The 13,507-nt window shown below is 41.2% G+C and overlaps 1 protein-coding gene across 1 annotated transcript; it reads right to left on the reverse strand.

Annotated features, from left to right (window-relative positions):
- Positions 1-1,018: 1,018 nt before the first annotated feature.
- PCYB_094430 (adenylate and guanylate cyclase catalytic domain containing protein) lies at positions 1,019-12,913 on the reverse strand (the record flags this gene model as incomplete). Its single annotated transcript, XM_004222558.1, has 2 exons — positions 1,019-11,146; positions 11,189-12,913. The coding sequence occupies 2 exons, from the start codon at positions 12,911-12,913 to the stop codon at positions 1,019-1,021; spliced, it is 11,853 nt and encodes a 3,950-aa protein (XP_004222606.1).
- Between the last annotated feature and the right edge of the window lie 594 nt (positions 12,914-13,507).

Here is a 13,507-nt window from a genome sequence, read left to right on the forward strand (position 1 = left end):
ACCGCATCACTTAAATTTTTTCTTTCCCCCTTACACTCTATGAATGCATAGTATTTCTATTTTGGGGGGAGGACGTACCAATTTCATCCTGTGTTAGTGCCACAAGGCGCTCGGCCAATTTTAAAACCTTTGGGTTTTCAATTTTTTTGCTCATTTCGTTAGAAGGGGCAGCGCAGTTTCGTCTTTTCGAAAAATGAACTTTATGAAAAGGAGTTAAAAGGGGAGGTAATATACTTACGTTCTTCCAGTGGGAGGAAGATGCCACAGCGGAAGTGAAGCTGACACAGAACGGGTAAGCGCTCGTCCGCGCATGCGTGTAGATAATGCATGCCTGCAAAGGTTCAAACAAACAACTGCTAAAAAGGCAGAGCAACTAGGATTCAAAAGAAGCTCGAGGAAAAAGGCTCGTGTGCAAGTTGGCTTAAAAAAAAAAAAAAAAAAAATGGATGAAGCACAACAGGGTATGCATTCACGTCGTTGACTTACGTAAAAGCGTACGATGCGCGTGTGAATGTCGGAAGAGGCATAAACTCTGTTTCACAAAAAAAAGGATGCGCACAAAGGGGAAAAATCAAAGTGGAACAAAAAATGGCCAAGTGCATAAGGGAAAAACATACAAAAGTGGGTTTCGCGCACAAGGCAGATCAAAGGAAAGGAAAGAAGGACAACGTTCGCTCGAAGGCATATAAGCATATATGCATATATGCGTATATCATGCGATGCTTCGAAAAAGTGCAGCGATTTGGTAAGGGCAGAGAAAAGGACAGTTTGAGTTAATTATGTGAGATTAATTAGTTAGGGAATATTTGCAAAAACGTGTTAATTATGGAAATGCGCAGATAGGTACAACACAAAAAAGGGGGACACGCACAGGCGCATATACATTTGTGTGTGTATGTATTATGTATGCAGCACGTTTGGAACGCCCCCAGCTCCGCTAACAAAGCTTCGCCGAAGGAGCAGCTCGTGAGAGGAAACACACAGCCAGTGGAGCGCACAGGCGCACCGAAGGAGGCGCTTACAAGTTGGACTCCTCATCGTTTACATTTATGTAATACAAATTCCTGTGGGGCGCCTGGCTATTATCAAACGAATTCGAGTTGCACATGGAGCGGGTGAAGGTGCCAAGCTTCTTACCATCAAATAGAAGGTCAGCATCCAACTGGTTCTGTCTGTGAAATTTCCGGTTGAGTAAGTACCCTCGGTTGTGTAAGTTTTTGGAGTTATTCGTCGCATCGATTTCTTTCTTATCAGTTATGATAAAAGATTTGACGTCCTTATAGATGACCCGAACGGTAGTATGCGGTTTAAATATGAACCTATTTTTAAACTGTTGTAGGAGAAAATTCTTGAGTGTTTCGGAGACGTTAATTTTGCCAGGGACTCCGTTACTCTCCATGAGATTCCCAGTAAGAACATCAATTCCCCATAGGTCATATCGTAGTCGACCAGATCCGATAACTCCCCCCACACATGACCCATAATGTAATCCAATGCGCATATTTAAATTAGGGATACATAATTTCTCTCTTATTTCTTTTATAATTCGGATCATCGAATAGGCCATTTCCAGTACCCTCTCCGTTCCATCAACAGGATCATAATCTTGGTTGTCTTCTGTGACTGGCTCACTAATAGCTACATATGCATCCCCTATGGTGCATAATTTGTATAGGCCATATTTAGTGCTGTCGTTGTCAAACTTGGCAAATAATTTCTGTAGTAATGTCAAAACTTCAGATGCATCAACTCCATTGGCCCAAGAAGTAAATCCACAAATATCCGCAAAGAGAAAAGTTAATCTATCGTGTGTGTAGGCAAGTTTGAGTCTATCCTGTTGGAACTCTTCTAAGACGTGTTTTGGAAGCATATCGTTAAGAAGTTCTGTGGCTCTGTTTTCTGTCTTCTTGGCACTTTCATTTGCGTAAAAGGTCCTCCTATCTATGGATTCTTTACAGTAGGTAGATATCAAATTGAAGGTTACATACCAGGGAATCAACATTACAGTCGAGTCCGTAGTGATAGTCTTGACCACGCTAGTTGATATGAACGTTAAAGACATGGTAATGAATAACAGGTCGACCAGAATGCATGTTTGGAATAACATCCCTGTGTTATGGTGCAATATAACTAGGTAAAAAAAAAACTCTATCGTATCATTCGTCATCCATATGGTGTACGAAGTTGTATGGTCGGTCTCGGAAATCGCCCATAAGTAGGCAATGGAAAAAATGCAAGCAGCAGATATGAATAACAAATTGAGGAAAAATATCATCCACTTTATGTTTAGTAGGGAAGACACTTCAGGTCTCGTTCTGTAGTGAAAAAGTAGCCAAAGGATAAAGCCAAGGTAGGTATATAGAGAGCGTACAGACCAGTACGCAAAGTAGTTCACTTCTAACGTCTGTGTTGCAAACTTGTGGTCCACGAACACGATAGACACCGTGCTCGAAATTAAGGTTTGCATGACGAAGGTAACAAGGAATATGATCAGAGCCTGCTCGATTGAGTTGATGTTCGATTTATTGCTGTAGAAGTGGGCCCTGTACTTTGCCTCCAAATTTTTGTCGCTAAATTTGAGGAAGATCCACTCGATGTTGAGCGATAATACTCGTTTGGATTTGTCCTCCTTTTCGATCGCTGGGGGGGTCTTCTCTGGCTGGTCCCTCGGAGGGGTGGTTCGCTTTGTGCTGCTTTTCGGATCATCCAGTTGTGGTTTTCCCTGCGCGCATCCCATTTTGGGAGGACTCTCCGAATGGTGCATTTCCTCCTGCGCGTTGCGACCATCCTCCCGTTTTCCCCACCCCCAAATGGAAAACACCTTCGATAAGCACGAAGCGACATAACTGGACGATAGCAGCCCCCCCTTGGATCCCCGTCCATTCAGTTCTTCCTTCCTCTCTACATCCTTTTTCGCATCCTTCCTAATATTCTTGAGATAATTCATCCTTATATTACTCAGCATTTTATGATACGACACATGATTCACATGATCATAACTGATACAGTCATTTGGAGTACAATAAATCTCACCACACATGTTACATTTCCTCGTGCAAAGTTGGATGTCCTTGTAATTATCTTCATTATTATCGAGAAGGTCTCTATTAGATTGAGTAAAATTATGTATGCTCTGTTTAGTATGCTGGTCAATTATTTCCTGCGTACCAAGTTTGCTCCTATAGTGAAGGTTATCATTTTCTGGATCCTTTTTTATGAAATTTTCATTTAAGCAATATAGGGAATCACTGAGTGAGAGTTTGTTCATCCCTACATCGAGTTCTTTTATTTCCTCAAAATTGTTATTACTTTCAATGTAGGGGTTGAAATTTGTTGTGGTGTCATTGTTGAGGCCATTATTTAAAAAGGTCATGTTGAGGACATCCTTCTGTTTGAGTTGATGCCCTACAGCTGTGCCAATTTTTAAATTCCTCAATTTAATAATTTCGTAGAAATGGGTATTGACATCTCTAATGTACTCATTGGGGAGGTCTTGAAGAGACAGCTCTTTCAAATTGACATACTCGTTGTTTGTGTCATTATCTGATTCGTTAAAGCTGTACTCATCATTATATATGGTGTCATTTATGTAGTAATCATTATTTTGATTAACTTTGTTTGAGTAGAAGCCTAAGATGTTGTGTGTTTGGTCTAGGTTTATGTTGTTACTTGGGTCATTAGTGTTTAGGTAGAAATCTGATAAAAAATTTCCCCTTCCGTCTATCGATTCCTCTACAAATGGATAGTTCAACCCGATGACAGATGTTAGAAGGTACGTCGTCATCGTTCCCTTTCCTTTAATTTCTGTTTCCTTCTTCTCATATATCAACGTTTTGTCATCCTTTACCAAATCGTACGTTGCTTCGGATATGTGTATGTAGTCCGGCTTCCCGGTCGTCTTCATCCTAGATGCCGTGTTGACTGTGTCTCCGAACAGGGCGTACTGCGGCTTCTTCGACCCCACCACACCTGCGATGATTCTGCCGGAGTTTATTCCTATCTTGACTCTGATTCGGGTGGGCCTTCTCTCCGCGGCGGTGCCCGCGTTGGCGGTGTCGGTGTTAGCGGTGTCAGTGTTAGGGGCGGTTGTAGTTGCAGCTGCTGTAGCGGTTGCTGTCGCGGCTGCTGTCGCGGTATCCGTGGCGAGCGCGTTTTTGTTCGCGGCCCCCTCCTCGCTGCCCTCCGGCCCACTGCCGAACGAGTCTCCCCCTTTGAACATATGCTTCGTCCTCTCGTACTTGATGTGGCTGCTAACCTGAAGAATGGACAATGCAAAGTCGATGGAGTCGTGGGCATCCCGTTGACCCTTATTTTCGTTGGACTCACTTCCCTCCTTCTTTACCAACCCGCATGCAGCAAGGTAAGTCTCGAAGACGGTTTCAATTTTGGTGCAGTTAAACTGCTCTGTGCATTTATCGAAGCAGAGGAATAGTCTATCCAGAACTTCGACCAGCCTCGTAGGTTCAATACTAGCAACAATATTTTGAAAGTCATAAATGTCACAAAAAATTATGGTAACGGTTTCTATATCTTCTGCTTTTAACGAAATAGGAATGCCTTCTTCATTCAGTTCGGAGTAAATCATCTCATCAACAACAAAAGGAGGAAGCATGGTGTTTAATATTTCTCTTTGTTTTCGTCTGGATGACTCCACTGAATATTCTAGGAGGAAATTTTTTCTTTGATTATATTCCAAGCGGTAACCGACAAAACCTACAAATACATCGACTCCGATAAATAAAGGAATGTAATGTGCTAATCCTTTTTTGTCTAAGAAATGATCCCCTTTAAATCTAATTATGAATAGACTTAAAAAAATGATGTTACACAACACTGCATTAACAAAAGGCAATCTCAAAATGACAAATGTGTAGAGAGGGAAAAGAACCGCTTGGAAAACTCCATCGATATGCGTAATGGAGTAAGTAACTACATGATGAGTTATTATCAGTATCACCACAGCACTGATAATTTTGTTAAAATTTTCTATGAATATATTTTGGAAAAAAGTCGTAACAGTTGCTGCCAGGAGGACTAATTCTAGTAGTAAGGACAGGATAAGAATAAACAAATCGGTGGAAGCGTTTGATGATATGTTCCAGTACTTACTCAGGGATGACTCTAACTTCCAGATGTACAGAAAAAAGACTCCTAGGAGGATAAAAATAAATCTGTACCAAGGGGTGAAAATTTTGTAAAATTTATTCTTCTTATGAATTTGAAACCCTGATTCCAGTTGCATGTCCTTAAATGCTAATGTAAATCTGTTAATGAGGTTGCTAACTTTTACAATTTCTTTTTGTGCGTTTTGCTTTTTCTTCTTCTTTTTTCCATTGTTTTCATTCAGACTGTCAGTACTTGTGTAGGAGAACTCGGACGTGGATTCGTTGTCGTAGAACTCAGCCTTATTTTGTATAATGTGATAGTTCCTTTTGTTCACATCTAGCGGTTCTGGAATGTGTTCCATCTTTTCGTTGTTCTTAAAAAATATGTGTTCCTCATTAATTCGGAAGCGCTTTCCTTGGGGTAGCAAATCCACTAGAAAGGTGTTCTTTAACGGGTTCAAGCAATTTTTCATTTCAAGCATCAAGGATTCATCAATTCTGGGAGTGGACGACTCGGCCTCCGACGAATACGCCGAGTCGATGAGGTTTGCTCGGTCACCCTCGCCATAGGGCACTTCGCCATATGCTGCTTCGCCATATGCTGCTTCGTCATTTGGTGCTTCGTCATTTGGTGCTTCGTCATTTGGTGCTTCGTCATTTGCTGTCTCGCCATTTGCCGCCTTGCCATTTGCCGTCTTGCCATTCGCTGTCTCTCCATTCGCCGCCTTGCCATTTGCTGCCCCGTTCTTTCCCCTGCCGGCAGTCACACGATTGGCTTCTTCCTTCTTCAATGGTGGCAGTTCCATCTCCTCATCTGCTGCGACTTTGCCCTTTCGCGCTTTCATCGCTACTTCCTTGTTGGACGGTGCGATGTCCCTATTTTTTTCCGCGCCATTTTTAGGCAGATCATCACCTTTTCGATGTTCCTTTCTGTGTTTGTTCTCCAAACGGGATTTATCTCTCTGCTCTGCTGTTTTCCCCGTTTTTCTTTCCTGCCGTCCCTCGTTGTCATTTCCGCCGTTTGGATTTCCCCATCTCGTCTTTTTATGCCCACCTGGCTTCTTCTTCTTTGTGGTGTCTCCTTGTGTGTCCCATTTCTCACTTTCCCCCTCTGAGTGACTTAAATTCTCCATCCCGTGAACAGCCTGCTGGCACAAGGTGACTCTGGCGCTGCCATAAATTTTCTCCTCATCGAATTGGGTATCATCATTGCAGCCGAGGCAAACATCCTCTTCATCAAAGACTCCTTTGGCAAATTTTGAATTTCCTTCTTTGTTGAACCCTTTGGAGGTAGAAGCGTAGGAGCTCTGGAGGTTACGCTGTTTGGCTAGGAATTTTTTATTGTTCGTTGTGTAATCCTGTTCCTTATTTAACTGCTTCATGGTGGGCTTAAACTTGTATGTCTTGTGGACCGTTTTGCTAAATCTGTTCTTAAATTTTCTTCCGATTTTTTTTAAATTTATGAATTTTTTTTTCCCCGATAGGAAGTAGACATACTTATACTTACTGTGCTTCTCCTGGTATTGCTCGAAGAGCCAATGGTTGACAACGCTGTAGATATTTGGGAACATCACAGCTTTTACAAAATTAATAAATATATAGCAGATGATACAGGTAGTAAACCAGAGAGTTAGTAGAATATAGAAAGGAGCCCACATGAATGTCTGCCTGAAGACCTCCCTTATGTAGTCATTAGAAATGTAGGCAAATAATATAAACAGAATAGAAGGGAAAAAGACAAAAAGAAAGAAACCAAAACAGGTGATCAGTATGGATGGCGACCATAGAGATCCTTCCAGAAAAAGACGAACAATCGAAATTAAAAAACAACCAAGAAAACAAATATTGCCAAATGTGCTAATCGTAACTACCTCCCCATTACTCAAGTGAGAATTCTCTCGAACTGCTGTGTACGCAAAAAAAAAAACAATAACAGAGTAAAAAATGCCTTCCACAATCCAAGGGAAAAATTTCAACGTACTCATATTGTACTTCCTTCTACTGAGGGCATAAAATAAAGGGATGTTATAAAGTACGTCATAATTCAAATTGTGCTGCAAGAAGGCATAATAAATTACAGGGATGAAAATCCAGAAGATGTTAAAAAAGGTGTATAGCAATTCTGGGTAGATCTTTACACAACTCCATGATGCATATGCTTGATAAAAAAAAACGGGAAATATGAGGACAATGTTTTTAAAAAAATTCCAGTACAGGATAATGCTGATAGTGTATAAATGCTTGGACCCATATATAAATAGTAACTTGCGAAGACAACAGAAATTCTGTATGCAATAATCTGAATAGCCAGAAGAAATTATACACTCAGGGGTCATGATACTCACTCCTATATTTGCTTCCTGCAACATCGCTATATCGTTTGCTCCATCTCCGATGGCTAATGTGTTCGGGGTTGGAGTTAGTCTATGCTTTATCAACTGTACAATGAATGCCTTCTGTTTTGCGGTTATTCTACAGGCTATCACTACATCAGAACTGCATGCCATGTTTAGAAAATGGGTTTGTAAATCACTATGGTTTAAAAAGGTTTGTAAATTTTTTCCATTGATTAGTAGACACAATTTTTCATGACTCTTTTTTTCTTCCTTCTCTAATTGGAACAATTCATACAACGCTTTTCCTTCTCGTTTTAATTTCTTACAATTCGTATTTTCCAACATGGCGTGAAAAATCTTCGTGTGTGAATTTAAAAATTTACACAAAAAGGAAATGTGTAATGAGTACTCTACATTGTCTCCTGTTAGCATCCATATTCGGATCCCCGATTGTCCCAAGATTTCTATCGTTTTGGATACCTTTTTTTGTAGCCTATCTTTAATCCCGGTGATGCCTAAATAGGTTAACTCTGTCTCCACTGTTTCGGCTACCTTTTCTAGTCTCTCCTCTTTGTTGTATATCGACACGCACGCATCGTCGTACATTTTTTTATACTTCATCGTTTCTTCTTCGTTTAGATATTTAAAGGCAAACACCATGGTTCTTAGCCCCTTGACGGAGAACTTACGCAGCTGCTTTTCTAGCTGCCGGTACCGCTTCGCGAATCTGCAACATTCGCTCCTCGCGCTGGAGTCCGCATCGAGATGTGCATCTGTTCCGTGATGGGGACATTCAGAATGATCTCCACACTGGTGGCATTCACCGTCCGTGTTAATCCCACTGACGGAGTCTTTCCCCTGATTCTCGTCCAATTTGTCCCTTTTCCTGGAATGCCTTCCCTTACTGCTGGGCAGCTTCGTCGGACTCGTTCTGGCCCTCCGCCTCTCCTTGTGTGCCTTTCTCTTCCTTCTCCTTCGTTTTCGTCCCCATTCCAAAAATCTGCTATACTTCAAGTTGAGCAGGGACAGGATAGACGTGTCGGATCCCTTCACATAGAGAATGGAGCCGGACTGCATAAACTCCGGCTTGACGACAACAGACATTCGTCCTCTCTTGTTCGTAAATTCATTAATCCCGATGATGGTCCACTTGTGCAGGTTCCCATCTATTTCGACGCACATGGTGTTTTGGTTTCTCAGTATAAGTCTGTATCCAAGATAGTTGGAGGTGTAAATAAGGCATTCCTCATCGAGGGAGCTGGACTGATACTTGATGGCATCCAAGTAGGCATTCGACTCGGAGGTATAGTTATCCGTCATTCGGGGGTCTCTGCATTTGTCTAGGTCAAAATCGGAGTGCTGTATAGCATTGCGCTCCTCCGTCTTTTTGGAGGTTCCCCCGTCATCATACAGTGCGGGCGGAACATTCGCGCTGCTATTTGGTATGTTATGTGCGATGTTGTTGCGGGAACCCCTCTCATTAACGAAGGAATCGAATTCGAAGCTCTTTTCATCCAAGTTTCGCGACTTGGCTCTGTATTTTCTTTCCACTCCAGCTGCTCCACCCTCACTATTGCGATTACTCGCGTAGCTGTTCAGGGATAGCAACTTCTCCTTCGATATTTGCTTAAACGAAACTGCGCTAATTCTCTTGGAGATGTACGCACTTTCGCTCTTTTTATTGTTCTTCTCATTCGAAAACAAATTCTTATTCTTTTTCATACTCAAATAAGTGTTCCACCTGCTTGTGTGTTTTTTTTCTGTCCCTTTGTAAATCTCTGAGCTCGTGAAAGATGTGTAACTTTTTTTTTTCCTAAATTTTTTATTAAAAAGGAATCTAAATTTTATGTTGTTTTTTTTTTCATCTTTCTGTTTCAAATTATTCAACGTGTTGTAATTGTACAGGTTGGTTTCATTTTTCTTTTTCGCATTTTTGGCAGTGCCTGAGATTTCGGTGATCCATTTTGTTTGTCTATCCCCAAATTTACTTACCCCTCGTTGTTGTTCTTCTTCTTCCTCCTTCTCCACGCCGTCATACCCTATGGACGTTTGTAAATTCAGCTCATTCTTCGTCTTGGCCATGTCGTTTGACTGCTGCTTCGGATGATTGCTGTACTTTTCCATATATTGGGAAACTCCCTTGGAGCTCCGTGAGGGGAAATGAGTTAAGTTTTTATTTCGGATGTAATCGAATTGGATGAAAGGGACAACTGCATGGCATAGAGTTATACATTTGAAGAACTCATCAATGTAGTAGCCTCTCCATGTGCTCGAATTCAAATCTTCGTAAATTCTTTTGTCATTAAAATCACACCTCACTTTAACAGATCCTGCGTTCATATTCATTCGAAAACTTTGGGGTCTCGAAAATTTATGTTGCGTTAAATAAGTTTGATAATTTCGGTCAAAGAAGTAGGACAGGTCAGCACTTTCGTGTGGACATTCGTGGTGGCATTCTTGGGGGCATTCTTGGGAGCACTTCTCTCTTCCTCTACCTGTATCTCCATCCTTAGTGTCATCTTGCAGATGTGTGTGGTTGTTTTTTTCCTGCCCCAATTCGGAGTAACTCCTGATGCTATCAAAATCGTTAGCCAATTCGTGATGATCGTTGTTGGACGAGGAACACAAGAAGGACGAATTGACGTTGTTATGGACGCCGCAAGAGGAGAGGTAAGAAGCATAAGACGAAGATGATGATAAACACGATGATGAGTATGACGATGTGCAAGAAGATGTACAAGACGATGAACAGGGTGAAGATGAAGGGGCGGAAAAACGGGAGGAAGACATTGGCGATATGGAACAGGATAACGTCGCAGAATTTTGCAAGGATGGACATTTATTTAAAGAGTTGCCAGAAAATTTTCGATCTATACTCTTCGATTGGTAATTCCAAAAGGAACTGGATTTATAGTTTGGAAATATGTTATCTTCTTTCTTCGGATTATCAGCATTGTGCACGTGTGCATTATCCGATTGATTCTCACTTGTGTTGTTCCCACGCCATTTTTCATGGCGATGACGGAGATGATCCCCCTTTTTGAGTGCCCCGTCTGCAGCTTGTTCACATTCATCAGATGACTCATTGCAGATGTTGGTGGCGAAGGAAATTTTTTTTACCAGTGCGTCTTCCGAGTATCGCTTTTTAAAGAAGCGTTTGCTACTGCTATTCTTCTTTACATCATTATCATCATTGTGGGAGGATCCTGTTCGACTACAATTGGAAGGAATTCCTTTCCTCGTTTTTCCCTTTTTCCCTTTCTGTCGCCTTTCTCCATACGTTCTACCACCAATGGAACACATGTTGAAAGACATGTCATTGTTTGTCAAAGTTCCCGTTTTGTCTGTAAATATAAAATCGACGTTTCCTAAATCTCCATGCATGTTAGAATTGAGACAGATTCCCCAGCCGTATTCATCTTCTTTGGGGGTAGAACAGTCCCTGGGGAAGTAGTACTTACTGCCGGTCTTCATTTTATCCATTTTTTTGACCTCGTCAATTGTTTTGTTTGCCTTCTTTCGTCTTCGAAAAAATGGGAGCAGGGCGTATAGCGGGTTTCTCCCTCTCTTCGGCGCACCATCGGTGTTCAGTTGGGTTGGCTTGTCCTCACTAGGGAAATTGTCAGCGTAGCTGCTGACATGGCAGTTAGCCTCCCCTTCGACCTGGCCGCTAATCTGAACATCCATTTTGCCGCGCAGGGGACCCTGCGTGTTAGAGACCGAGGCAGAGGAGCAGCCGCTCTTCACGTGTCCATGGTAGGGCACACCGTGCTTGGCCACCATATTCGCCTCAAAATTGACGAGTTTATCTTTCCTCAAAAAGGTATTTTTCACCCTTGCGAGGAAGTGATTCTTTCTGTTTGCCTTTTTCCCGTGCGCACTGTCACTCTCGACCAAGGAGCTCCTATTATAAGCAGTCTTAACGTGCGACTTGGAGTTGATCAAGCTGCTTTTGTTATTAAAGTAACTTTTAAAAGCCCTGAGTTTATCAAACGTACTGATAAAGCTTTTTCTCTTATCCGAATTCGATTGTGTGTTGATGGAAGAAAATCTATTTTTGGTAAAGTTCCTTCTACTAAAATTATTCAAAAAGAAGGTATATTTTCTAAAGAAGTTACACGATTTTGTAATTCTCAAATCAGCATGTTCATCGTTTTCATCGATGATGGAAGGTTCAGATAATTCATTTTCGAAGGTACTTATTCGATTGTCATTTTCGATAAGTACAGTTTGCAGAATAGAAATTAGGTCGATCGTTATGAGGATGCTAATAGGAATGATGTTGGAATAGAGGAGCGTGTACTTTATGATAGATTCAAACAAATTATCCTTTACTCTAATTAGCAAAAAATGATTTTCATTTTTGAACTTATCATCTTCTGTCCATTTGCACAACACTGATATGAACACACAAATAAAAGTAAACATAATCGTCAAAATGGTGTATATATTTAATTCTCTGTTTACATTTCCAGATTTGTATACACTTTTTAATATATTTTTCATAATTTTTGTATCCGTTCCTGTGTAAATTATAACTCCGAAAATGTAGTCCGTGTTTTTTATGTAAGAGCCCTTAAAGACAACGTTGTTAATTGATAGGGAGGTAGCACGAGGATGAGCGTCTAACTTTAGGGACCCGTTAAATGATTCCATATTGCTGTTTGGCTTTTCACAAATGATTCTTCCTTTTATGTTGCAGATCCCATAGATAGACGTCTCATTCCTCGTTTCATTAACACAACATTTTTTGTTTAAGTTTGTTTCCCCATTTATTAGCGACGTCTCTATGTAGACCAACCCTTCATTGTTGTTGCAACTTAGCAGGAGAATATCTGCAGGTACTTGCTCATTTTCTATCAAACGAATGATACTACCGACTGTTAGATCCATCCACCTCACTGCTTTTAGCTGACTATTAGAACCGTCAACAACATGGCACAGCCTGTTATTGATCTGAGAGTCTATGTTTGACCTCCTAGAATCTTCGTACACATTTTTTACAATAGACACGCATACAAAAAAGGCTAGCAAATAAATGGATGACTGCTTAGTATAATACATATAGTTTGACAGGTTCTGAAAAGCGGGCATAAATTCTAGCAAGCAGATGATCAAAAACCAAATGTTTGGTAATCGTAAGAATTGCTCATATAGGCTCTTAAAGAGGAAGGAATATGTTCCATATTTTTTGGAGGATATTTCATTTGTTGGGAAACTAATCAACTCATCTGTGTCTGTTGGGTTGATTTGTATTTTTCTAAAATCCCACAAGGGCTGATTATTTGTGTCTTTGTACAGCTTCTGCTTCTTTTCCATCCATGCTGCTTGCGCTGTGGTAAAATCATTTTGCTGCTTATTTTCGTTCACATTTTGATTCTTCATGTTTCCATGATTTGCGAATAACTTCTCAGAGTGCTTTGTCTTGTACCCGTTATTTGTCTTTTCGTGGATTTTTTTTTGTTCCATCATTTTGGCTTATTTATATTTTGGCATAGTTGATCTCTCTGAGTTGCGTTAACGTGGGCATGTTTTTCAGAGCTCGTGAATAGGTGCACATTTTCGCCCTTTGTGCGTTAAGGAAGAGGAGAGGCGCATAGCAAAAGTGACCATAAATGAGCAAATGGGCATATCGGGAATGCGAATTGGGGACGAGAGAGAAACGGGGCGTGCGTATTCTCTGTGCGCGTAACCGCTACGAGGGTAGTCTCTATACGTGTAACCGCCACTGCTCGCACGCAGATGTACGTGCTTGTATTTACCAAATTTTTAATTACACACACGGGGGGAATTGTAAACAGGGCAAATTGGGACCCGCGCGAGAACAACCTTCTGTGTTGGTAAGGGAGTACACAGACGCAGACACAGACGCAGACACAGACGCAGGCACAGACGCAGGCACAGAGTAAGGCTCAAACGTATACCTACACGCGAGTGTCCAGTTCGAGGTAGAAACTCACGATGCGCCGCTTCACAACATTTTAAAAAAAACACACACACGATTTAATGGTAGTTAAAAAATGTAGCTATGAACAAGTAGGGCATAATTCACACTGGCGTCTGCGC

Source organism: Plasmodium cynomolgi, chromosome 9, assembly GCF_000321355.1.
Source record: "Plasmodium cynomolgi strain B DNA, chromosome 9, whole genome shotgun sequence".
Classification (NCBI taxonomy): Eukaryota; Apicomplexa; class Aconoidasida; order Haemosporida; family Plasmodiidae; genus Plasmodium; species Plasmodium cynomolgi.